General features: G+C 37.6%; 1 protein-coding gene across 1 annotated transcript; it reads left to right on the forward strand.

Annotated features, from left to right (window-relative positions):
* On the forward strand, nt 1–24,612 carry stk17a (serine/threonine kinase 17a). Its single transcript, XM_057824790.1, has 7 exons — nt 1–1,193; nt 12,066–12,278; nt 19,913–20,060; nt 20,167–20,293; nt 20,366–20,414; nt 22,834–23,010; nt 23,428–24,612. The coding sequence occupies exons 1-7, from the start codon at nt 1,012–1,014 to the stop codon at nt 23,798–23,800; spliced, it is 1,269 nt and encodes a 422-aa protein (XP_057680773.1). The 5' UTR covers nt 1–1,011; the 3' UTR covers nt 23,801–24,612.
* The last annotated feature ends 258 nt before the right edge of the window (nt 24,613–24,870 follow it).

Here is a 24,870-nt window from a genome sequence, read left to right on the forward strand (position 1 = left end):
ATAAATAATCGATGAAAAAAAAAGAACAATTGAAGAAAAAAAAAAAAAAAAAAGTTTAAAAGGGTAAATATATGAAAATGAAAATCTCGACCACTCCTTGACGTCTGCGATTTCTGAGTCGCGACACATATTAAATTCCCATGTTTCACCCATAAAATCCCCCGAAAATCCAGCTGTAGCAATTCACAGCAGTGTCTTGACACTAGGTGATACATGCTACATGGAGTTTTTGGTTCGAAACAAGGTAAGTACGCGATAATCGTTAAAGTCATGGCGCCTGTAATTCTGCTCTCGCGTGCTCTCACCTCCAGATAGGGTTTTGCTGTTTAAATTTTTTTTTTTTTTTTAATGCCCCCCTGTTCAAAAATTTTCTTCCCCCAGAAAATTGAGATTTTAAGCTTTCCATGCATATCGGACAATTTTGAAATTTGGCCAAATTGGGGGTCTGAGGCCGGAACCTCAAGTCACATGAGTGACTTGAGTGACAAGCAGTATTATGCATTTTTATATCTATTGCAAAAGTAGAACATCTTTATTTAAATATGTCAAAGATTAAATCTAAATACTATCAAATACAATATTCACTTTTTGTAATGCATTTTTAATCTTAAAAATATGTCGACAAAAACAAGTTTACTTTGCAGTATTTGCAAACAACGCTTGTTCATGCATCACTATTTGTTGGAATTTAGTGCGTCCTCCTTCGCTTTCTCCGATTGGTTAGTGAACCTGTCAATCAAACAGTTTCCATGGTTACTGCAAGCTCTCCGAGGAGAGTCGTTAGTGAACCGCTGACAAATGGAAAGCCCAACACAGACTGATAACTTTGGCACGATGAGCTGCTCCGATGCGTTTTTTCGACTAAACTTTGTTTAATTTTCATTCCTATTCATAGTTTTCACTTCAATGCAGATTTAACGTGCTTTTTGTCCGGTCCGTTGTTTATTCGGCCAGTTAAGCGTGTACAAAACGTAACTTCTTTGATAATAACGTTTTCGTTTGAACTTCGTCATGATCCCCGAATGTCCAAGTGCCGTGGAGACGGTCAGTGGGACCAAACACCAGCACATCCCGCCGGCCGAACCGAACCAGAGCTCCATCGTTGGTGGTTTGTTGACCGATATTACCACGACTATCAAGAAAGAACCTTTCACCGACCATTTCACGATTTTACCTGGCAAAGAGCTCGGGAGGTAAGACTGTCAACTGTTATCTCAGCGTAGTTGTATCAATATATATATTATAGTAATGATACTGAACGTATAGAATGAAACTTCTCAAGTGTGTGACTTTTTAACTGGTTTTGTCTTTGAAAGCATCTTCCAAATACACTGCATCTCGTCATATATGGCCTGTTAAAATCAATGGAACTTGTGTTTTTTCCCCTTTTAACCATTTAACATCCGAGCCTATTTTGTCAAAATTTGCATGCCTTTGATGCTGCCTTTATATTAAAAAAAAAAAAAAATGTTCACAGGACTCCATAACCTTTACGTCCAAACTGTTGTTTTCTTCACTGACCAATTATAATCAACACTGGACCCAAGAAGACAAAAAAATCTCCAAAATTTTTCCTCAAAATTTGTTATGTTGATGTCCTATTGACAACCAAACATGCTCGAGAAACCATTTTAAAGCTTGATAATATTTAATCAACCTGTTAGGATAAGCATTCAACAGAAAAAAAAAAAAGACGTATTACTGATACAGTAGGCGTTTGTGCTATAGGCGGAGTTTCACTTGGGGGGAACATGTTGACGACCCCGAAACGCAGTGTCAGCAATAACATTAATTTACAATAAATATTTATAATAATAAGTTGAAAATTAGCTTTTTTTGTTTTGTTTCACATCATTCTTGAGGGAAATTCTAAATCGGGCTGCTTAGGACAGCTACACTTTTCGCCAAGGTAGTCATCCATTGAATATAATAAGCCCGCCGAGTCCTGCCAATGTAGTTACCCTCGTCAAAAATTGTATCCCCCTGGTGGAGCCACTGTGTTACACTGATTTGCTTGATTTCTACAGTATGTTTTGGTGATGTAGTTATCTACGAGGTTTTAAAACATGGCCCATCCATCAAAAAAAAAAAAAAAAAAAATTCTGTAATACAACATAACATGCGTATTGAACATAAAAAAGGCAAAGTTTTACTGTTTTACTCGTAAGGTGACCTATAACTTTTATTACTGTAATTTAGGGTTCTTTTCTGGCTTCGATTAATTGTTTAAGTCGACATAACTCAGAACTAATGTGTGTGTGTGCGCGCTCCTGCAGCCAGGGCATAAAATTTTTGATTGATGGGTCTACATTGGCAAGACATCGGTGGTGGCACTGTTGTACATTTTGTATCTTTAGTGTGGCAAATTGAAACTCTGCTCACAATTTTGGCAGTGCTCTCTGGTGGTTCATGGTCCACATTTTCAATCCTTGGTTTTTGCTCAGTAGTTGTTGTCGCTTTTGAAAGCTTAGGTATGAAAAAATTGCTAATATCCATCTTGGCTCTTCGGTCCTCGGGTGGTTTTGGCTAAGCAAAGCAAATGACCGTCTAAGGTGCTAGTCACATGATCAGTGATGTGCGCCCAGTGCAGTTGAAGAAGCGATGCATACACACAGCGAGTCCATTTCTCTTATCCAATAGTTTATTTTGGCAGTCTTGTAACTTAACTGAAATGCTCTTTATTCAAATAAAAGTAACAAACCAAAAGACTCAAAAACGTATTAACAACAGAACAAACAAAATGAGTACATTCCTTTAGAGCACAATGCATGAAGCCACGGTCAAAAACTTTTTTGCCCTCCTGTGATTAGCTGTCATTTTAAGTGTACTGGGGCTGACTCCAGTTCAGTGGAAAGAAACGTTTGAAAGCCCCTAATGGCAAGGAGTAAAATTACAATAATAACACAAATCAGGAATATGGCTCATACAAATTTTGACTAATTATAAAAATATCTTTTTGTTTATTTAATTCATTTTTGTTGTTTGTTTTATTGCTTTACAACTTTTATATACAATATTTTACTGGAAAACGTTTAATTTTTAAGTCATAAATAGGAAAGTCAATTACATGCAATGACACTTTTTGGTCACCAGGGGGGTGCCTGGCCCCCCTAAAACTCCGCTTATGGTTTTTGCCTTTTACACATACTATGGTCAAACCAGGTTATATACAGTAGACCAACAGTGCAAAATAGTAGGACAATAGACTGGTACATTACAGAAAATAATGAACTTTTTATCACAATATGCTATTTTTTTTAGAAGGACCTGTATATACAAATTGAAAAGATAGTGGGTGTAAAAAAATCAAATATTACATTGAAAAAAGTATTTTCAAAAATATTGACAATAAACTAGTTCGGTTCAATATTTTCAGACATGCCACTCAGTTACCCCTTGAACAAGACACGGGCCTCGTCATACACTACGTCACACAGCCCACTCTTCCGCAGTTTGCTCGCTGCTGTCACTTCTCACTCGCCGAGCTGACTCATCCGAAGAAAACAACAAATTTGGCTCATCATCTTCCTCGAATTGATGAAATAATTCACTAGCTTGCGCTAAATTTAATTTTTGATTCATTCCGCACGTTTCAAAGTCGCTCGCTCAATCCAACCGGCAGTCGCTCGCTACATCGCCTCCCTTTCCTTAGGTGTCACTTTGTTTGGCAATTTATTAAAAATTTTCACATTACGTCAGTCCTTCGTGACCTTACAATAGCCCCTGAGATATGTAGTTTTTCGTGGTGCTTTAGGTTTCAAAAAAGGACAAGAAATTATGGAAATATGGACATAAACATATGATCCGTTTTATTGTTTATTTATGAGGGAAATAAAACTATAAAACTCGAATGACATTATCTCCCGTTTTACTTAGGCCGACCAGCCATCGGCATGGGGGTTACGTAATTATAGTGTGATGAGGCTTCAAAGATTATATGTGTAAACGTGTCACCGCCGACACGCTCTGTGTTGAAGGGTTCAATAGAACTTGTGTTTTTTCCCCTTTTATTTGCCATGTAATTTATTGGATTGAATCCGCCAGTAAGTGGTAAATGGGTTTCATTATAGGCTCAACCAGGGCTGTTACTAGGTTTTAAGGACAAGGTAGACCGCCCCCATTAAGAGATGCATGGGATTTGGGCGAACGTAGCCTAAGCACATGTAAAAGGTTTATACTGCTTGTTTGTGTATGGCGACAAATGTTTCATGACAGCTGTTCACCTCTGTGAAGTTGGCCCTTAATCAGACGAAAATTTATATAAAATATTATGTCAATCGTTTGTGCAGTATAAAGTTTCATTTGTGCTGCTATCATTTTAAAGATATTTACAATTCTTTTATAGGTCAATCTGAGGTCAACCAGCTCCACATTTTGATTAAAAATGGCTAAAAATGGTGTCAATCATATATGCTGCTATTGTTTTTGAGATATCAAGATATGCATTTCAGGTGATGACATCATGCGCTCCTCTGTTTTTTGCAAAATAGCATATACAAATGGCACCATTTCAGGTCTATGTTTGTGCTGCTATCAATTACAGATATTGAGAATAACTTCAAGTGATGACATCAGTCGCAGCTCCTCCATCGCGGCTAACGGAGTGCAACAACTGTCTTAATAACAGAGGGGTGTCCGTGTCCCAACAACTAGCGCAAACGTAGGGGGGGCTACGAGTCACGTCATCACTCGAAATTAATAACTCAGGCCCCTCGATTGACTGCAAAATGGACCCAAAGGGGTGCCATTTGTTTGTGCTACATTTGCGCTACTTGTTTGGACACCCCTCTATTATGGAGAGAGTTGATACGCTCCCGTCAGCTGCGGGAGTTGGATACGGAAAAGCTACAAGTGACGTCATCTCTCAAAATTAATATCTCAATATCTATAAAACGATAGCAGCACATTTTTTTTAACAAACACAAACAAAGCATAAACAAATCGCACCATTTTGGGTCCATTTTGGAATAAATGGGGGCTGCGTGGCGTCATCAAATTGAAATTAACATCCAACATTTCAATAACGATAGCAGCAGAAAGGAAAATTTTATACAGCACGAACGATTGACACAATTTTTAATCAAAATAGGGGGCTGGTTGACTTATAAACAATTGTTAATATCTCAAAAACAATAGCACAAACAAAACAAAAAAAATTACAGCACAAACAAACACAAACCTTGTACAAACGTATGACATAATTTTTATATAAATTTGCGTCTTATGGGAGGCCAACTTCACAGGGGGTGATTTTTTTTTTTTTACAATCGTTAAGTCGTAATCCATCTCAAAACAAAAAAATATGACAAGTAAAAAGCAAGCTTCAAATGGGAAAAGGCAAATGCTATGAGTGACTTCACCTGAACTATGTCCCGTTCTTCTTTACAGGTTACTTTTGTTAACTCATTCACTGTTATCGATTACAAGAGAATGGTTAAAAATGTTGAACAAACTTTTTTTCCCCTTTCTAGAGAACAGTCTTTTTTCTTTTGGGAGATTATGACATTTGAATAAATTAACCGATAAGCAGGAGACGATGGATAGACGTTTTGCGAATGGCTGTCAAACAATTCAGGGTGTACCCCACTTACTGCCTATAGTTAGCTGGGATAGGCAACATTACCCCCGTGCAACTCGTGAGGATAAGCGGAACAGAGGATGCATGAATGAATGTATTGAATTTCAATGGTCCCACTACAATTTAAATGACACATATCAAGATACAAATAACAGCAAATTTTGGCACTGCACATTCTGAATCTATTTATATTTTTTTTTCCAATTTCTAATTAGATTTTTTGTTTTACATGACTGCATGAGTATTCCCAACAAGTGCAACAGCTGCACAAGCACTGGAAAACACCACTCATGCCAAACCCAGATATCCCTTACTGAAAGCAACATATCATCTGATCTTTATGCATCTGCTGGCTTGTGTTCATCTTTCCCCAGCCACTTTTTTCTCCCCAAAAATCACGTACTTATCTGTTGCTATGCAATTGCTTGAGCGTCGATGTAAAAGGTTGAGTGTAGATGTAAAAGATGTGTGTTGAAGCACACTTAACCCTTGTGAGTCTCGCTGTTATTTCTAAAGCTTACTACATGTTGGCATCAGTCATCAGTTCCCCCCTGCATTTCTACCCCTGAACTACGTGCTTTGTTCAGGGACTGTTCTCAAAGCACTTCAAAATCGGGTAAATCCTGGAAATATTGATTTACTTCATTATGTTTCCATTGTTCACTCTGGGTGGTCTGTCGCCAAATGAAGAAAAAAAATTCACTTTGTCGGATTAGTTTTGTGATGCTGTCGTAAAGTAAAATGAACTCCTGTACATTGCGGTTCCTGTGTGTAATGATCATTATAATGAAGTCACAAGTCTTTTCTCGTTTTCTAAGGTATAATCACTCACAGACTGACTTAAGTCACATTGGTGGTGTGAATTGACTCTTTTGTCCATAGTGTCTGTTAACCCCGATGTAACCTCTCAGATAAGATTTGTTGGCTGAATTAAAGTTAAATCAGCCAGCAGACTCCTCCTTGAATAGCTGTATGACTGATTAAGTGCGTGTGCATGCGTGTGTGGCTTTGCATCGTATGACCTGACATTGTGACTCAGCTTAGCTACCAGATCAACATCAAAAAGGTTACACTGATCTGCAGTACCCTTACCATTCCGCATACTACAGCATTGTAGTCAAGGAGTCATCTGATACAAGTTCACATAATAATTAAGACATTCCATTGATTCAACAAATCGCAGACATTTTTTACATATTTTCAAGTAAAGACAGACGTAATGCGCAATCATTGCAAGGTTATACTACTAAATGAGCACACTTTAGTAGAACCTTGGGTTATGAACACCCTTGAGGATGGTCATTGTTGTGTATTGGTTCAATAAAGGGAACCACGGACAGACAGACTTGTAGTTCTTAAAAGACAAATGTTAGTATGAGTTATAATAATTTGATATTCAAACCCCTCCTAATATTTTCGTTTTTATAAAATTTTGAAAAATTTGTTTAACTAGTAGGTCGCCATTGTTGCAACGACGCATTGCACTTTGGGCGGTGACGTCACTGGGCAACGCTTGCAGTACTTCCACAGTGTCACTCGTTAGCTACAAAAAAATGTCGGTTCTGCCCTTCGAATTTGAACCCGAGCGGAAAAGTGATGAGCAGGACAGCACTGTCTATATATTAAAACGAGCAGCAAACGCAATTAAATGAAGGTCTCCAGCGGGATTCGAAACTGCGTTTCCCTTGCGACAGACGAGCACGTAGACCACAAACTATACTTCCACGTGACATTAGAGTCATGATTTTCCTTATAAAGCAATCACAACCCACATGCGTTGTCCATCTGTGCAGTAAAACCTGAAAGAGAAACGTAACTGAAAAGTACGGCTGGCTTGACCACAGGATTAGAAAACGCATCTCACTTCTGACAGCAAGCAGACAACAATAACATAGGGATTGCGTCAAATGGTTTATTGAACACATAAAAAAAAACACACGTGATCGCTAAAATGGAGACACAAAAAGGGTCCCTTGACAGTAGGTCAGGATCAATAAAAATAAAAATTCCACCATGAGAGGTAGACAAACGATAAAAACAAGGCAATAATGCTACTTGCAACATAGGGATATACAAACTCTCAAATGGTAGCAAGTCAGTATCTTGGCAAGCCGCCTAGGATCAGTTTAAAGACACTGCTGATGAGCTGGAATTGGGTACAGGTACAACGTTGGGAACTCATTCCACATTTCTGTAACAAAACACTCTGACAGCAGCAAAATGTGACAAAATCATACCAGTCGTCATACTAACTTCACTTGCTAGCTATCACAGCCATTCTCCCAGTCCAGCCCAACTGCATCATCACCCCCAGCGTGCATTGCGCACGTTAAACATGGCGCCCTCCGTTGGTCAAAACATGTACTAAATATTAGATTTTTAAATCAATGGCAATAACATATCTTTCTAATAACATTTTTTTAGTAAAAGATAGCAATTGTTGCTTATTAGAGCCTAGACGTCTAAGTCCGAGGTTCCCTTTTAAGGAAACTCAGTTATAGTATGCGTTAATTCTTGTACAATTTTCTATGAAAAATACCGTTTCTAAAATTATGTCTGTTTTTGTACGTTATGCATGTCTTGCCAGTATTTTTTAGTTTCATGAATAGAATGTAATCTTGTACTGTTCTCTTAGACTTTTAGCGACAGATCAGTCACAAAAACCGTGGTTCCAACATACATCATGCATACTTGCACCTTCTTTTGATAGGAAATTAATCTACATCGTTAGCTCAATAGATTTATTTCCTTAATTTTTGAATGTTTTTAGAACACTGCATTGCTATTTTGTATTAATTTTGTGACAGTAAAAAGTGATTTGCTCAATTATCTTATGTTAAAGAATAGAATCCATCTCCCGTTATAGAAACCTTATTTGGATTGTTTTGCAAGAACATTTGATTCTCAGTGTTGTGTGTTTGCATGCAAAGTTTCATCAGAAATTGATTTACATAAGGCTCATTTAAAACTGTCCCGATGAAACAATTTTCATTGCGTCGCAGCCATTTAATGAAGACGATAATGACTTTTCCCGTATTCCCCCCTCCCGAGTGCTTCCACCAGTACAACTTACTAGTGATACCAGCATCCCAAAAGCCTTTCGTATACCCTCACCAGATGGCTACCGCGCTGGGATGAGGATGTAGTTTAAGATAATACTCTCAATATGCCCCTGCAGCGGAGTCCCAGATGGCCTTTGGCCAAGCTCATTTCGTCGAGCCTGCAAATGTGAAGCTACAATGGAATTCCATATGGCTAAGACACAAAGCTTTTTCCTGGGTGAGACAGCGTGACAGGAGGGCCACGCTCGTATTAGCTCATGTGGTAGTAGACTAAGCTTTTAGAGTGATTGCAATTGCAGTCCTACACCTTGCCTGAAGAAAACTTACAAATCAGCAGTATGGGTTATGATTTTAAAGAGCGCTTTTCTAAAATGCTCTACATGATTCCTAATTTAGGCACTTTTAGTAGTGCAGCACGAAACTTTCTTCTGACACATTAAACCAGGGTTATGATGCACATGGTAAAGTATAACCGAGTGCACTTTTGCCCTCAGGCAAACACGTCAAAGTTGTGGTGTGTCCCTCTTTATAGTCATCTACAGCAACCCATTTGATCAGCTTAACTTTTGCACACATGCACACAAAAGCAATCGTTTTCAGGGTGTAGTCTGTTAGCCGGGCTGCCGGCTTTAGAAATGTGCTGACATGGCTTCAGAACGGGCTGTGGTCATGCAGTATGGTTTCTAAAGAGCAGCCCCGGTCTCCCAAACCACTCAGCAGCGTGTATCTGCCGTTTCCAGTTGCCACACATAAAACTTTACCCTGCCAGCTGTCACTGGAGTGGGAAAAGTTGGCAAAAGTCTATTTTCATTGCACATATGTCAAAGATAAGTAGTGATAAGGACATCGATTGGATGTACATTTGCATGCCGTTATGGTTGAGAGTTTATCCTTGTTGGAGTTTTTAAAATCATCAATGAAACTATTGTAACTAGCAAGCAGCAGTTTTGAAACCACACAAAATTACCCAAACTAAAGTCAATAAGAGGAACGAAAATCCAATTACCAAAAGGGGGAAAAAAATACAAATAAATAAGATAAATAAACTTGGTACCAAACATCACCAAGCCTGAAGGCTTAGTTGCATGTGATAGTCATTGCACATATGTCAAAGATAAGTAGTGATAAGGACATCGATTGGATGTACATTTGCATGCCGTTTTGGTTGAGAGTTTATCCTTGTTGGAGTTTTTAAAATCATCAATGAAACTATTGTAACTAGCAAGCAGCAGTTTTGAAACCACACAGAATTACCCAAACTAAAGTCAATAAGAGGAACTAAAATTCAATTACCAAAAGGGGGAAAAAATACAAATAAATAAGATAAATAAACTTGGTGCCAAACATCACCAAGCCTGAAGGCTTAGTTGCATGTGATAGTCATGAGGCTGATGGAGGCAGTAGCTACAAAACAAACCAACATTTATAGATACTTTTGATAAAAATAATGCAACTCAAGACAAAATACTGCAGTGTTTTAGAGGTTTGCTCTGTGTTACTTAATGCAGATACAGGAGTTATGATCAGTGGCATTCCTAGCCTACATGGTGCCCTGGGCGACAAGACACTTTGGTGCCCCCCCCCCGACTCCACAACAACGGTTGACCCACAAAATACAGTGCATGAAGTATAGTTAGCACAACCCAACAACCAAAACACAGCATTTGTTCCGAATGTTACATTTATTAATGCTATTAGACCAGTTCAAAGTGCACAATAATAAATATGTGCAGACCGCTTAATGTTTTACCTTATTAAACATTATTTTACCTATAAACCAACTATAGTAAACATTTGCACGCCATCTCCCTTCAAAACACTACATTCACTGCTCATATGAATTATTTTGAAATGAGGCTAATGGTCGAATCAGATTTAAAAAAAAAAAAAAAAAACAAGCTAACAACTACGAAATTACGACTGAACAATGAAAAAAAAAAGACAAAAAAACATTTAACACAACTATTTCTCTCCACCAAGCTTTGAGAGGAATGTTCACGATCTATGTGCTGCACCTTTAATTCACTTTACAAGGCATACTCACATCATTGAAGGAGCGGATGCATTAACCGGGAAACACAAAACTGGAAATAAAAGCACAAGCAGTTTCCAAAATAAAAGCAAATTAAACATCTAAACTTTTACACAACTTGAAGAATTCTTAACAGAAAGAACATATACAGTATATATTTTAAAATGCGCTGAATCGATTCGGCTTGTTGCCCGCATCGAATCGAATCGTCCATGCCCCGCATCGGGATGCATCGCCGCATCGATTATTGTTGACACCACTAGTGCTGACTAACTGCGGTCTGCAGGGGGAGTCAGTGCAACGCTAGTGGCAGCAATTATAGCAGATAATCACTCACGTGCATGCACCCCTAACAATTTGCCGCCCCGATCAACGGCCGAACCCGACCGTGCCAATAATCCGCCATCAGTTGTGATATCGGATGTTAAAATTTCTTACTGTATTTACTAGAGGTGTGCAAAATTTCCGATTCTTAGATTATTCGCGATTCGGCCGTGGAAGATTCGAGAACGATTCACAAACATCCAAATTCCGATTATTGAAATATGCCAAGTAAAGCGGAAGTACAACACACTCAGCGCGCCGCGCGGTCAATGAGCAACAGAGCGAGAGTAGCTAAACATCATGCTTCTCATTACCCGGCCCCTCGGGTAATGCCAATGCTCAACTCACGGCTCTAGCTCAACTCATGCCACGAGATAAAAAAACACAACAACATACCTGAAGCTGCTACAAAAGTACGTCATCCACATAATGTTACGGTAGATATCATTTATATTAGACTAGATGCACTGCGGTAGCGGTAGCGTTTGCAGCACATCTACAAAAAGCTAGATGCAACCGTAGTAAACGGCCGCCATCTTAAAGCAGTACACTTCTCTGCAAGGCTGTTGTAGCGAACCTTCCAAGCAAACCTAATTAACTTTTTATCTAAAATACTCCTAAATCGGTAAAATATTGACTTGAATCTATCTTTAAAATAGTTTTAAAACTTTCACATGTCGAAAGTTGACAAAGGGAAATTATGGATTAACGGGAGCAATTTTAACAACTTTAACGGTTGATTCACAACATTAAATTAATTGAATGTAGTTTAAAGCTGCTGATACAGAATGGGGACTGGAGTTTTTTATTTACTGTTATTTTTGTATATTTGTTTACTGCTATATGTTAACTTGATACTGAAATAGTAGTTTGGTTTAGCCTGAGAGTATTTTTGAACAATTTTGGAACAAATGTACAAAATATTTAAAAAACAAAAACAAAAGGGGGGGTGCATCAATAATCGTTTTAGAATCGAATCGGACCATCTGAATCGTAATCGTAATCGAATCGTTAGGTGCCCAAAGATTCCCAGCTCTAGTATTTACATGAGTCTTTCTTTTCTCTTCAGGGGCAAATTTGCTGTGGTCCGAAAGTGCGTGAAGAAATGCACAGGTCAAGAATACGCCGCTAAGTTCATGAGAAAGAGACGAAAAGGTCGCGACTGTCGTATGGAGATCATCCACGAGATTGCGGTGCTTGAGCTAGCAACAGACAGTCAACGGGTCGTCAGTCTACACCAGGTCTATGAAATGGCTTCAGAGATGGTGCTGGTCCTTGAGTTGTAAGTATCCATTTCTCTCAGAAGTTTTCATGTTTTCACTAAGAAACAATCAATACAAATCATAATACAGTACACATTTATTTTCAGCGCTTTAGCTCAAGTTTTGTCTTCTTACCTTATTTTTACGACGATAAGTCGCAGTCTTTTTCATAGTTTGGCCAGACTTATAATAATGTGTTCATAATTTCACAATATCATTGCACATGTTGTTTATGCTACAGTTATCTGAATAACTCTTAATAGCTATGTTACGTTAACGTACCGGCCACGTTCTCAGTTCATTGTTTAGCGCGTCATATAACGTTAGCATACCGTACACTTACTCATCCTTTCCATTTTATCCATACGCCTGGCAAACCTCCTGCTGCATTTTATTCCACATTGTCGTGGACTGCAAGGTGGCTGATGTCTAGAAACTCGCTCGCTTTCTACTTCAACTACACCCGGCAACAAGGCTGAGTGTTCTTCAAAATACCATCAGGGCCACCCTAATAATGTTAGAAATTGGAAAAAAAAAAATCTGGCGGCACACTTGACAATCTCTCACGGCACAATCTCTGCCGCAGCACACCGGTTGAAAAAACACACTGCTCTAAACAATATTAACTAGGCCAGATTTGAAATGGTCCAGCTATTGGTCATTATTTCAACAATGTGCCTGGCCGGCATCCAGCCACCAACACACACACATACACAGCATCTGCATCTTGCCGATTATAGTAGATGCACCAGTTGTCAATGATCTCATCCCACCGGGCATGTCAAGGCCATGCTTGACCTGGTTCCCATGTGTCAGTTCATGGTCAATGGCGAAGAAAATCTGTCTCAATTTTTTTGTCTCTCTCCCTCTCTTTCTCTTGTCATTTCAATTTTGTCTCGTAGCATTGTGTCAATTGCCAACACATACACACATGGAGGTCGAACGCCGTTCAAAACATTCAGGGCAACTACTAAATTAGATGGTATTGACCTCCAATGGATCTGTTTTTTATGACCTCCGCATATGCATGTCACCACTTCACAGACATGTTATTCATGCCAGTGTCGCCCTAAAAGCTATGGAATCGACTATTTACGATGCAGGATCCATTGAGTATATAATTTCCATTCGGATTTTCTTTTGTATTCACACTTTTTTCACCTTTTAGCCTTAATGTTTTTCCTAATACTATCACTCATCTAATCCAGTCACAATCCAGTTTATTTAGCCTCCTTTTGAACTTTGAATGCAAATGTTACCCTGTGATCTGTGCGCGATAGTGACCTCAGTTTGAAAGCCTCCAACACCATTCACCCCACAGAAATGACCTCCCAGCCCCTTTCCCATTTTATTTTCTGCCCACCCCTCATGTTTTCTTATCTAGGGGAAGTAGAGCAGAATGTGTTCTTTGTTAGGAGCATACAGAATGCATGCTACAGACTAATACCCATAACCTTTATTTGCAGAACAATTGAAGGATATTTTGAGCACAAGAGTAAATAGTGATGATGGATGATCAAAGAGGGGCGTCAATCAGATTTTTTTTTAAAATCAGGAAAACAGGAGGACAAAGATGCAATTCTTTAAAGAGTTAAATAAAAGAATTAAAATTAAGTATAGAACAGTTTTTCCAATGAGTAAAGTTACATTGGCACGGCACAGTCATAGGAAATCACTGAGTCAAACCAAAGGGAGACTGACTGGCATTTAAAATGATTGAAATTGAGATCCATATTGGCTGTATTCCAGATCTCATTATAACTGTTGAGCCAAACAAGTGCACGTGAAAAGCAAAAGCATGGCCTCTCGCCCAGAGACAGAGAGATCACGTGAGGAGAAAAAAATAGGGCTGACAGTTCAGATCAACTTGTCAATATAGAGTTTTCCACTGACTGAACTATATTTTAACATTTGAATTGTTATGTTATATTTGATATGTGCATATTTTGGGTTTCAATCATCATTTAAATCCTTTTAAAACTACCATTTGAACAGGTGTCATATAATCCAAGCCAATAGTGAACCTCTTCATTGGATTTAAAAAAAAAAAAAAAAAAAGTTTTTATCAGGGGTGAAAGTGGATAGAATTTCTTGCTGGAACTCCATGACATAAAAGATCCCTTCGGAGCCAAAATCATTTTTAATGTTTTGTTTTCGGGGGGGGGGGGTGTCAAACCTCCTAAAAATACAGATATGCAAGGAAACCGCTTTTGGCACAACAGGTTTTACACATGCATTAGGCTACGGCATTACACTTTATCAAGGCATACTTGAAAAACAAATTTTCGTTCAAAGTTGCAGTTTTTCAATGATGTGCAAAATAACAGTTAACATAAACACCGTACACTAACCCCAACCTCCATCTCCTTATTTTTATTTTCCATCGTTTCCTCACATCTAAATGCAAACCCCAAACTTTAACTAAAAAATATAGGATGTACAGTACCGTATCTTTCGGACTATAAGTCACACCTGAGTATGTCGCATTTTAGGGAGAAATTGACTTCATAAAATCCAACACATAGAACAGATATGTCATCTTGAAAGGCAATTTAAAATAAAAATACAATAAAGAACAACATGCTGAATAAGTGTACAGTATGATAATGCTACATGATGCATGAACAACGAAATGCGAACGTGGCTGGTATGTTAATGTAACATAGCTATTAAGAGTTATTCAGATAACTATGGCATAAAGAACATGCTAACAAGTTTACCAAACCATCAGTGTCACTCCAAAACACCAAAATAGCATGTGAAATGATATAATAATTAGGGCTGTCAAAATTATCGCATTAACGGGCGGTAATTAATTTTTTTAATTAATCACGTTAAAATATTTGACGCAATTAACGCACATGCCCCGCTCAAATAGATTAAGTGTCATGTCCACTTGTTGCTTGTGTTTTTTGGTGTTTTGTCGCCCTCTGCTGGCCCTTGAGTGCGACTGATTTTATGGGTTTCAGCACCATGAAAGTTGTGTAATTATTGACATCAACAATGGCGAGCTACTAGTTTATTTTTTGATTGAAAATTTTACAAATGTTATTAAAACGAAACCATTAAGAGGGGTTTTAATATAACATTTCTAATAAACTAATAAATGTTAGTACAAGTTATAACTTGTACTAACATTTATTTATTAAGAACTACAAGTCTTTCTATCCATGGATTGCTTTAACAGAATGTTAATGTTAATGCCATCTTGTTGACTTATTGTTATAATAAACAAATACAGTACTTATGTACAGTATGTTGAATGTATAGATCCGTCTTGTGTCTTATCGTTCCATTTCAACAATAATTTACAGAAAAATATCACGTATTTTATAGATGGTTTGAATTGCGATTAATTACGATTCATTTTTAAGCTGTGATTAACTCGATTAAAAATTTTAATCGTTTGACAGACCTAATAATTCATTTCATTCATTTTCATTTCATTCGTTTATTTCAGGCCATTATTCCTTGTCAAGACAACAAATATATACAGCTCATATAATCAAATAACAAAAAAGAGCAGCAAAGCTAAGTAACATTGCAACATCAACTACATGCCTGGAAAGGAGTGGGAAGAAGAAAATTTATTTAATCCCAACCCTATTCTTATCTAATTAAGAACAAATAATAATAAAATAAAAATAAAATAATGTGTTAATAATTTCACACATAAGTCACTCCAGGGTATAAGTCGCACCCCCAGCCAAACTATGAAAAATACTGCGACTTATAGTCCAAAAATTACAGTACATTCAAATTGAAGATAATGTAAACATTGAGTTATTTCAGAAAAAGTAACATACTGTACATTTACAAAAATAAGTGCAAATTACTTACATTATGCACAGTGAAATGGAATATATTTTAAAGATTACTCAAACATTGACATTTTTATATTATAAGTAAATAAATAAGTAGCCTAATACAGGTAAATGAACAAAAAAATAAGTCCAAAGTGCATATTGCCAAATGTGTCGCATTAGAGACAAGCGTTTCTTGACCTTATTTCAGTAAAAATGTAGTTTAAAACCTTATTGTGTTCAATCTCACTTTAGTAATATTTGTTTTACCACAAAAACCACATGTAATGCTTAATGTATCATTTATGTTACAAATTAGAGAACATATACAAAAGATTAAAAAATAAAATAAAAAAATAAAGCTTTCAAATTAAAAAAAAAAAAAAAAAAATCTGAATTTTCTGTTTATTATTTCTAGGGTCAGTCATTATAACATTGAAGATGTTCTGTACCTCAAGAACTGATTTTCCTTTTCCATTTGAAGAACAATTTTCCATTTCACTGCTCTTTTTTAATCGCATGAATTCAACAAGCTTGTTTTTTTTGTTGTCCCAGAAACAAGTGCATTTGAACCAATCAAAGTCAACTATCTATGCTGATAAAATGTCAGTATGTCTGGCAATTAAACAGACAACTGGAGTCCAGGCAGAGTGGTTTGTGCGCCACTTTGACCCCTGATTTTTAGCTCCAGTTTTGTAAAACTCTTTTTGCCTATCAATTCATTGTATAGTATTACACTTATAATTTCACTAATGTGTTATATATATGGAATAAATACAAAAGGGGCACTCAGCTGAAACCTCAGGGCTTGGAAAGTGAACGGCACTGTATCAGCGATGATGTCATATTTGGTGTATTTGGGCAAATGAGGGTCTTTGTCTCTTGCTTTGTTGGTAAAGACCACTTCCATTTGTAAACAAGCATGGACATGAATACAGTACATGATGAGTGCAGGATGTGGGGCACTCAGAGGCCTTCCCATGATCTCACTCGTGTCTTTATTGCATTTATGATGATTATGTAGGTCAGATAGTGTATTTCCCCGCTGAACTAAACGGGTAGCTGATCAAAGTTGAATTTATCAGTTCCCACTGCTTGGTAATGACACCACATTCATTAATCAAATTAGCAACTCTCCAATCAAACTTTGTGTGCCTGCGTGTGTGTGTATGAACGTGACCTCGCGTTGCGCTTCAAAGCCAAAAGCATCAGGAGCAACACACGGGCAAGTGGGCCAGTCAGCTTTTTGTTGCTTTTGTTACCATAGCGTAGCTTCTAACTCACGGGGACCTCCATTGTTTATTCAAAGTATAACCATTTCAATTGAGTAATTCATAGTTCAGCATTTTGCCGCTGTTGAGGACGCCAGCATGCAGCACGTTTTGAGTATTCGGTGCTTTGATTATGCTCGATTGGAAAATTTCCTTCCAGTTGAGGAATTAATGAGGTCTGCGTCCTATTTAAAAGTGTGGCAGGGAGGTGCCATAATTGATGAGGGGAGTCCCACACTGCAGGGTTGTTCTACTCATTCCTGTGTGGGTTTTCTTTGGCTGTCACCCACTTTTCAAAAAGATGCGTGTTAGGTTAATTGAGGACTCTAAAATTGCATTTAGGTGTGAATGTCAGTCACAAGAAAAATGTGATTGCAAGCCAAAGAGAAAAACGACTGGTGATAAATGTTTGGGTCAGAAGCAGTTTTTGCTCTGACCTTGACGAAATCTAAACATACTCAGTGAGCCGTCTTCCTCACACCTTCACATTCCTCTGAGATAAAGCCTATTTGAACAGCACCCACAGGGAGATTCTTTGCCTATTCCTGTCAAATCTGTCCCCATTTTCTTCTAGTTTTTCTCCATTTTTGATGATCACAAAGTGAACGAATATGCGGAAACTTATGTGATTTTGTGCATCTGGTGTATCGTATTTACAATTTTTAAGGCATATCATGTGGTGAGAAGGTTCATAATGGCTTAGCTATATTTGGCAGTGCTCTACCTGGGAGTGGGAAGATTGTGATGGAAAATCATACCCCCTCCTTCCTGACTAGGATATTTGACAGCCTTTACTCTAACTCAGACATTTTGCCCCCCGTCGCCATTTTTTTTTTTTTTTAATTCTATATCAGTTGAGTGATGACCAGGCGGGTCACTAGACCTAATACAGCACTGGGGCACTGGCGAACGAGTAATTTTTTTTTAGCACTTATCACAAAAAGTCAGAGGAAATAACACTTTAAATTATATATAATCAAACCAAAATACATGTTTCTGTACAAGTGATATTTTTTTAGCCGTCAGTATTCAAAAGCAAAATTTGAACAACCCTTGTTGATAGTCAATTCACCTCTGCTCATGCTCATCAACTTCCATCTCTCCTTCACCTCTTCCTGCTGCTCTACTTTGTCTGGACAGAATATGGGATATAACACTTAACTGTTAAGCAATTACGGTAATCTGTTTCTCAACTGGTAGGTTGTGACCTGAAAGACATTTATGTTGCCTAGGTGGGTTACCTATCTTACCTCGCCCTTTCCTCCTTAATGCGAGCAAATAACTTTCTTTATCCATTTGCAAGAGTAATGCTGTTTGAGTCAATTAAAAATAATATATCTTGTTACAGATTAGAGCTACTGCAGTAACAAATAAAATGTTTGTAAAACAGCTGGAAATTATGTCAAGCACACATACAAAATTGGTAGAGGTTATATCCCAAAGAATTCATACAGATTGATTCTATTTGTTTTGGTCATATAAACAAATAGAAATAAATAGCATCAGTATTGATAAAGTTCAAATACCATATATCATATTAACACACTGTTAGACAAAGCTCTTGAGTGAGAGCATCTCACTCAAATCGCGTTTGTCATTTTATACATAGCCAGTTAGCTAAAAGACAGTAGCTAATCTGCGACCACAGTAGTTTACTGCAGTTTCCTCTTTAAGTATCAGGTATCAGGTTAAGTTGAGCCATTTAGATTCACAATTCATGGGAATAGGCGACCAAACAAACAACACTGAGGTAAAAAAAAAAAAAGAACAATGATGGGCAGTTTATCTGGCATTAACTTGTAAAGCAGGTGGGAAGATGTAATTTGCACCATCGACTGTATGATTGGCACACGTACCATAATATTGATGCCGCTTTCACGTATTGTTGGAGTAATTGGAAAAAAATGATTCTCTATTACAGGGTGTCTATGAAAAGCGCCAAACTTGCAATCGTTGGAGCATTACGTAAAATACACTTCTCTACTTCTTAGCGACCATGTTTTTATCCCACAACACATCAGAAGGATTTTCCAACTTGGGAACTCGGATTTCCTAACACACATGAACACAGCATATCTCCCAAAGGTGCTATGCGGAACTCATATGCCTATCACAGCCAAAGTTATGTCCATAAATTACCATATTAAGGAGCCATGTGCAGATTGTGTATATGGAGTAAATATAGTAATGACCATATTAAAGAGACGCATTCTTTAGATTATGCTATGTAGTCTTAAAACTCCAAAGTTTTTTTTTTTTTTTTTTGTCTTTTCTGGTGAAATTTATATTGGGGCACATGCCCCAGTGAAATATCTTGCCACACTGATGGTGATAACCTATTTCCCCCCTTCAAAATGGGTAACTCTTGAGTATTTGTTTCCTCTTGCTTACATGACTTAAAGATGCGAACCGAAATGTGAAAGTTTCTAAGGTGAAAGTTTATTCATGAACCACTTTGAAAATATGTAACAAAATAAATACACACAAAGGCCGTTGTGTCACATTATGACACAGTGCAAGGAGTGTCTGGGTTCAGTGTGCATGTAATCTACATTCATCCATGTATGTTTCTCCAACCAGTGCTGCTGGAGGAGAGATCTTCAACCAGTGTGTGTCCGATCAGGAGGACGAGGCTTTCAGCGAGATTGATGTCAAGAGGCTCATGAGACAGATCCTGCAAGGAGTCTCTTTCCTACATCAGAGAAGTGTTGTCCATCTTGACCTAAAGGTCCGTGAATTGTAATACTGAATACCATTCTGAAATAGACCAACTGAAATAGACCAACAATAATTTACAATAATGGCTGTAATATTTCTATTTGGGATATCCCCAGCCTCAAAATATCCTCTTGACCAGTACTTCTCCTCTGGGTGACATCAAGATTGTGGACTTTGGTCTGTCTCGCATCGTCAGCAACCACCAGGAGCTCAGAGAGATTATGGGAACTCCCGAGTATGTTGGTGAGTGGCTGTTCTTTCTGAGATTAAATATTATTTGAAGGTTAATGCTAAACTATTTTATTCATTTTACAGCTCCAGAGATTCTAAATTACGAGCCTATAAGCACAGCAACGGATATGTGGTAAGTGCAATCCATCATTTAAAATTAATGCACTTAAACAATGGTACACAATAGTCAGAAACAAGGGAGTAGGTTTGCAAATGGACGGTAGGGAAATAACACTACCAGCTATTCAGTAGAGGTGTGCATCGGCACTGCCCTCACGATTCGATTCGATTACGATTCGGAGGGCCACGATTCGATTCGATTCAATTCGATTCAGAGGGCCACGATTCGATTCGGTTCGATTCGGCCATGCATCACGATGCATTAAAGCCTGGGATGCATTAAAATGCTAAACCAAAGCATATTTTTCGTGAATCATGAGGCAACACAAGCGGTCAGACATTAAACAACTTTTTATAGGCTCTTGTGTCATTCCTGGTTGTAGTCAAATGAAAATAGTAATATATATATAAAAAAATAAAAACATCACAGCATTTAATTAGTGCTTTGAATGAGACCAGGGCTTTCTTTTTTTTTTTTTTACACACACCGCATAAGTTTGGTCAAGTTTCCCACCAACCTCATAGAAGCCAAAATGTCTCCATATGCCTGCTTTCAATGTCTTTGGTGCGTCAAAAATCTTTCGCACTCCCTCGTTTTCCGCTTCAGCCATTGTTGGTACGTCTTATCTCTCTGCTTTCTCGATTGGCACTGCGCAATTGCGCATGTCTGTGACGTTACTCCCGTGAGGAAGCAAATTTGGGTTGCTCGTCCCCCCTGCATTTCTTGTACAATAGCTCCCTCTACAGGTAAACATGAGAATAATAATACAAATGGGGAAACCAAATCCATTGCATCACTGGAAGATTTTTGAACGGACTTATATATTTTAATATGTGCTGAATCGATTCGGCTTGTTGCCCGCATCGAATCGCATCGTCCATGGCCCGCATCGAGATGCATCGCCGAATCGATTATTGTCGACACCAGTACTATTTCAGGATGCTCAAATTGTCCCCAACAACTTTTCAGCAACCTTTTTTGCATTATATAATGATTTCAGTTATATACGTAATTTAGATTGTCTTCCCAAATGTTGTAAAGAAGGAATAGACGCTACCAATATTACCGTATTGGCCCGAATATAAGACAGTGTTTTTTGCATTGAAATAAGACCGAAAAAGTCGGGGTCGTCTTATAGTCGCAGTCCAGACGTTATACCCAGTCACGACGCTAGATGATGCCAGATATTATTGAAGCGATGTTCTGTCATGACAGATCTCAGCTACTCTCAAGTTTAACCAGTTTGCATTATTTTATTGCAATCTTTTTCCTTATTCAGATTCGTTTCAAGACTACAGTTACAGTTAGACTTCACTTTGATGGTTAATGCAGTTATTGCAATTTTGTTGTTTTATCACAATAGATTGGTTCATTTACTTTTCAAAAACCAGAAGCCATTCATTTACGAATGTGATTGCAGTTTAGTTTAAATTTTAAAATGTTCAGATATTAAGATTTGAATGAGGCAAAATAACATGCTTTTTCTCTCATATATATTGTTATAATCATTTGTTTCGGATGTACTGTAATTATTTTCTGTATAAAAATTTGGTGTTCAAAAAGTCTTTTTTTCAAACTTGAGTCTTGAAAAAGAGGGGGTCGTCTTATAATCAGGGCCGTCTTATATTCGGGCCAATACGGTGATTTTCATTATGTTCAGACTGACATTTATCCCTTTTACATGCCAAATGTGCCGGTCCATTTTCTCCCCCTTTAATGCACGTTTGATTGGCTGAGGACTTGTCCACTATGAGAGAGATAATCTAAAAAAAAAAAATCCAAAAATCACAATACATGCTTTTTTAACATTTTTGTGATATAGCTGCATATCAGTACTTGAACCTACTATGACCATTTGGATGATGCACAGGAGTCATGGGAGCAAGTTTTGAGATCAGATTAGAATTTAAATTCTATTTCTTCTATTTCTTCTCTTTCTTCTCTATCTCTTTCTTCTATTTCTATTCTACTTCTATTTGAATTAAAATTTCAGACCCCTTCATGATTTCTTAGTAGGAGAACTTGCAAAATAGCAGGGTGGTCAAATACTTATTTTCTTCACTGTATCGTCCCTTCCAATGTTGAGACCAAACCTATGCCCTTGGTCAGAAATACACCGACAAATTATTAAAGTACACACGGTAAAACGGACATGAAAATTACCTTTAAAATGCCACATGATGGCGCCAAAGCAGTTCTTTTACATTACACAGTGCCCAAGTCTGAGCTTTAAAAAACTACCGGTAATAGGTGAAAAACGTTTGAAAGAAGCCTATTGATAGAAAAAATAAATAAATAACTGAAGACAGAAGATGACAATCTTTTGGATTGTTTCTCATTAGCTTCATGTTCAAATGCACCTAATTAAATGTACAGTTTTCATTTCTCTCCTGCACTAAAATGCCCTCTGTTTTTCTTGTCATGTTCACAGGAGCGTTGGTGTTTTGACCTATGTGATGCTGACAGGACTCTCTCCCTTCCTGGGCAAAGACAAGCAGGAAACCTTCCTCAACATCTCCCAGATGAACATCAGTTACGACGAGGAGGAGCTGCAAGACTTGGACCAGGCCGTGTCCTTCATCAAGAGTCTTCTTTGTAAACAGCCACAGTCAGTTCAAACCATTTTTTTCTCCACTTATGCATTTCTACAATATTTAGACAATTTTCAGTAATGGGTAATGTAATTTCTTGCTTTGCCAAGGTAAAAAATCAGACTACAGCTACTTTAGTGGTCGAGCTTTCCACCAGATCAGGCTATTACTGGTAATCACCACCTGGCTGTAGTAGTGAGCTACATTATTGCATGATTAATAATCATGCAGTACATGCCACAAAATTTACAGTATAGTGGACAGACACAACAAAGCAAATTTATTTAATTATTGAAGTAAAATTTTAATCTCACTCTTTAATAATTAAGTTACTAGAAAAGTAACGTGATTACATATGTAAATGACTTGTTCAAATGGTTATAAAAGACATTTTAAAAAATGCTCAAACAGCTTTTATACACATCTATTTTTAGGTTTCGAGCCACAGCCGAGCAATGTCTCCAACACCCGTGGCTTCAACCCGAAGAACCTCAGGAAACTGCAACATGCAATAAACCTCTCCCGCTGGAAGTCCTCGATACAACTAGCACAAACGGCGTCTCTACTAGTTGCCCGGAAAGCCCTACTTTGACTACTCCTAGTCCAAACACGGTTGAGGAGGAAGATGAAGGTCCAGTGACTGAGGACCTCATCGTCGTGGCCGCGTACACCCTGGGCCAGTGCCGACAGTCATCGGCTACAGAGAAGGAAGCCCTGGTCACCGACAAGAAGGCCAACTCTAAGCGCTTCAAGTTTGAGGAGCCGTTTAGTGTCCTCCAGGAGGTCCCTGGAGAGTTCATTTACTGAAACTTCCATTTTAAAATTAGCTCTCAAAAAAGGTGATCGAGCCAGGAAAATGTGGCTAAATTGAATTGACAATGATTATATGTCAACCGCTTTTCACATTTTGTAGCACGGTCTACATCTCTCTGTTGTAATTCATGTTTCTTATATATGTGTACATTCATATCCATAACGTTTCACACAGAAAAACAGAATTGTATTGAATATTTAAATTCATTTTTGAAGTGGCCGCTCTACAATGTATCTGCATGCCTGATCCTATTCAACCCTAACACACCCGTAGATTACCTTTAATCCCTCAACTAGCTCTTGAAGTGATAATCCGCAATTATACACACACTTGTAATATTAAACTGTGACTGAATCCAGATGTACACAGTCTGGACACAATTTATGGTAACCACTTAAACCAGTTTTTTGTAACATTTTCTGTAATAAGAACGTGTCATAATAGGTACCTGAACTATATCAGATTTAGATTTTGCAATTTTTTCCTAATTGAAAAGAAGAAATTAAGTATTTTGGGCATTGTGGCCAAACAGTTTCATCAAATGCATTTTGTCTTTGTAAATGTTGTTATTGTGAATGATTGTTGTTAACATGTGACATTTAAAACTAAAGCAAAATACACAATGGGAAATTTAAATAATAAGGGATTAACGTCTTCATTTTCGTACATAATAAATTCATGGATTTTGTAAGTGGGCAAAGGAAGTTGGCAGCACCCTCTATTGTTCAAACAAGATAATTACCTACAGTTATGAAAAAAATATACTTTTTTTTTTTTTTTTTTTTTTTTCAATTTAAATGATAAATCAATACGAATGTATTTCTAAAAATGTGGTCCTACGCCTTGATGGGCTGGCTCATGAATGTATAAAATGAACAATGCCACGAGTTAATGAAATAGAAATATAAGCTAAATGTTTTTGTTCCATCTCATTTAGGGATAAAATGCCTCTGAAATGAGCACTTGTGTAAATACACTGTACAGTTCACATCTGATATGCTTTTACACTAAAACGGAGGGAAAGAAAAAACTTTTGTTTTGGATTTTATTCTTTGAAGCAGCT

This window comes from Corythoichthys intestinalis, chromosome 20, assembly GCF_030265065.1.
Source record: "Corythoichthys intestinalis isolate RoL2023-P3 chromosome 20, ASM3026506v1, whole genome shotgun sequence".
Taxonomy (NCBI): domain Eukaryota; kingdom Metazoa; phylum Chordata; class Actinopteri; order Syngnathiformes; family Syngnathidae; genus Corythoichthys; species Corythoichthys intestinalis.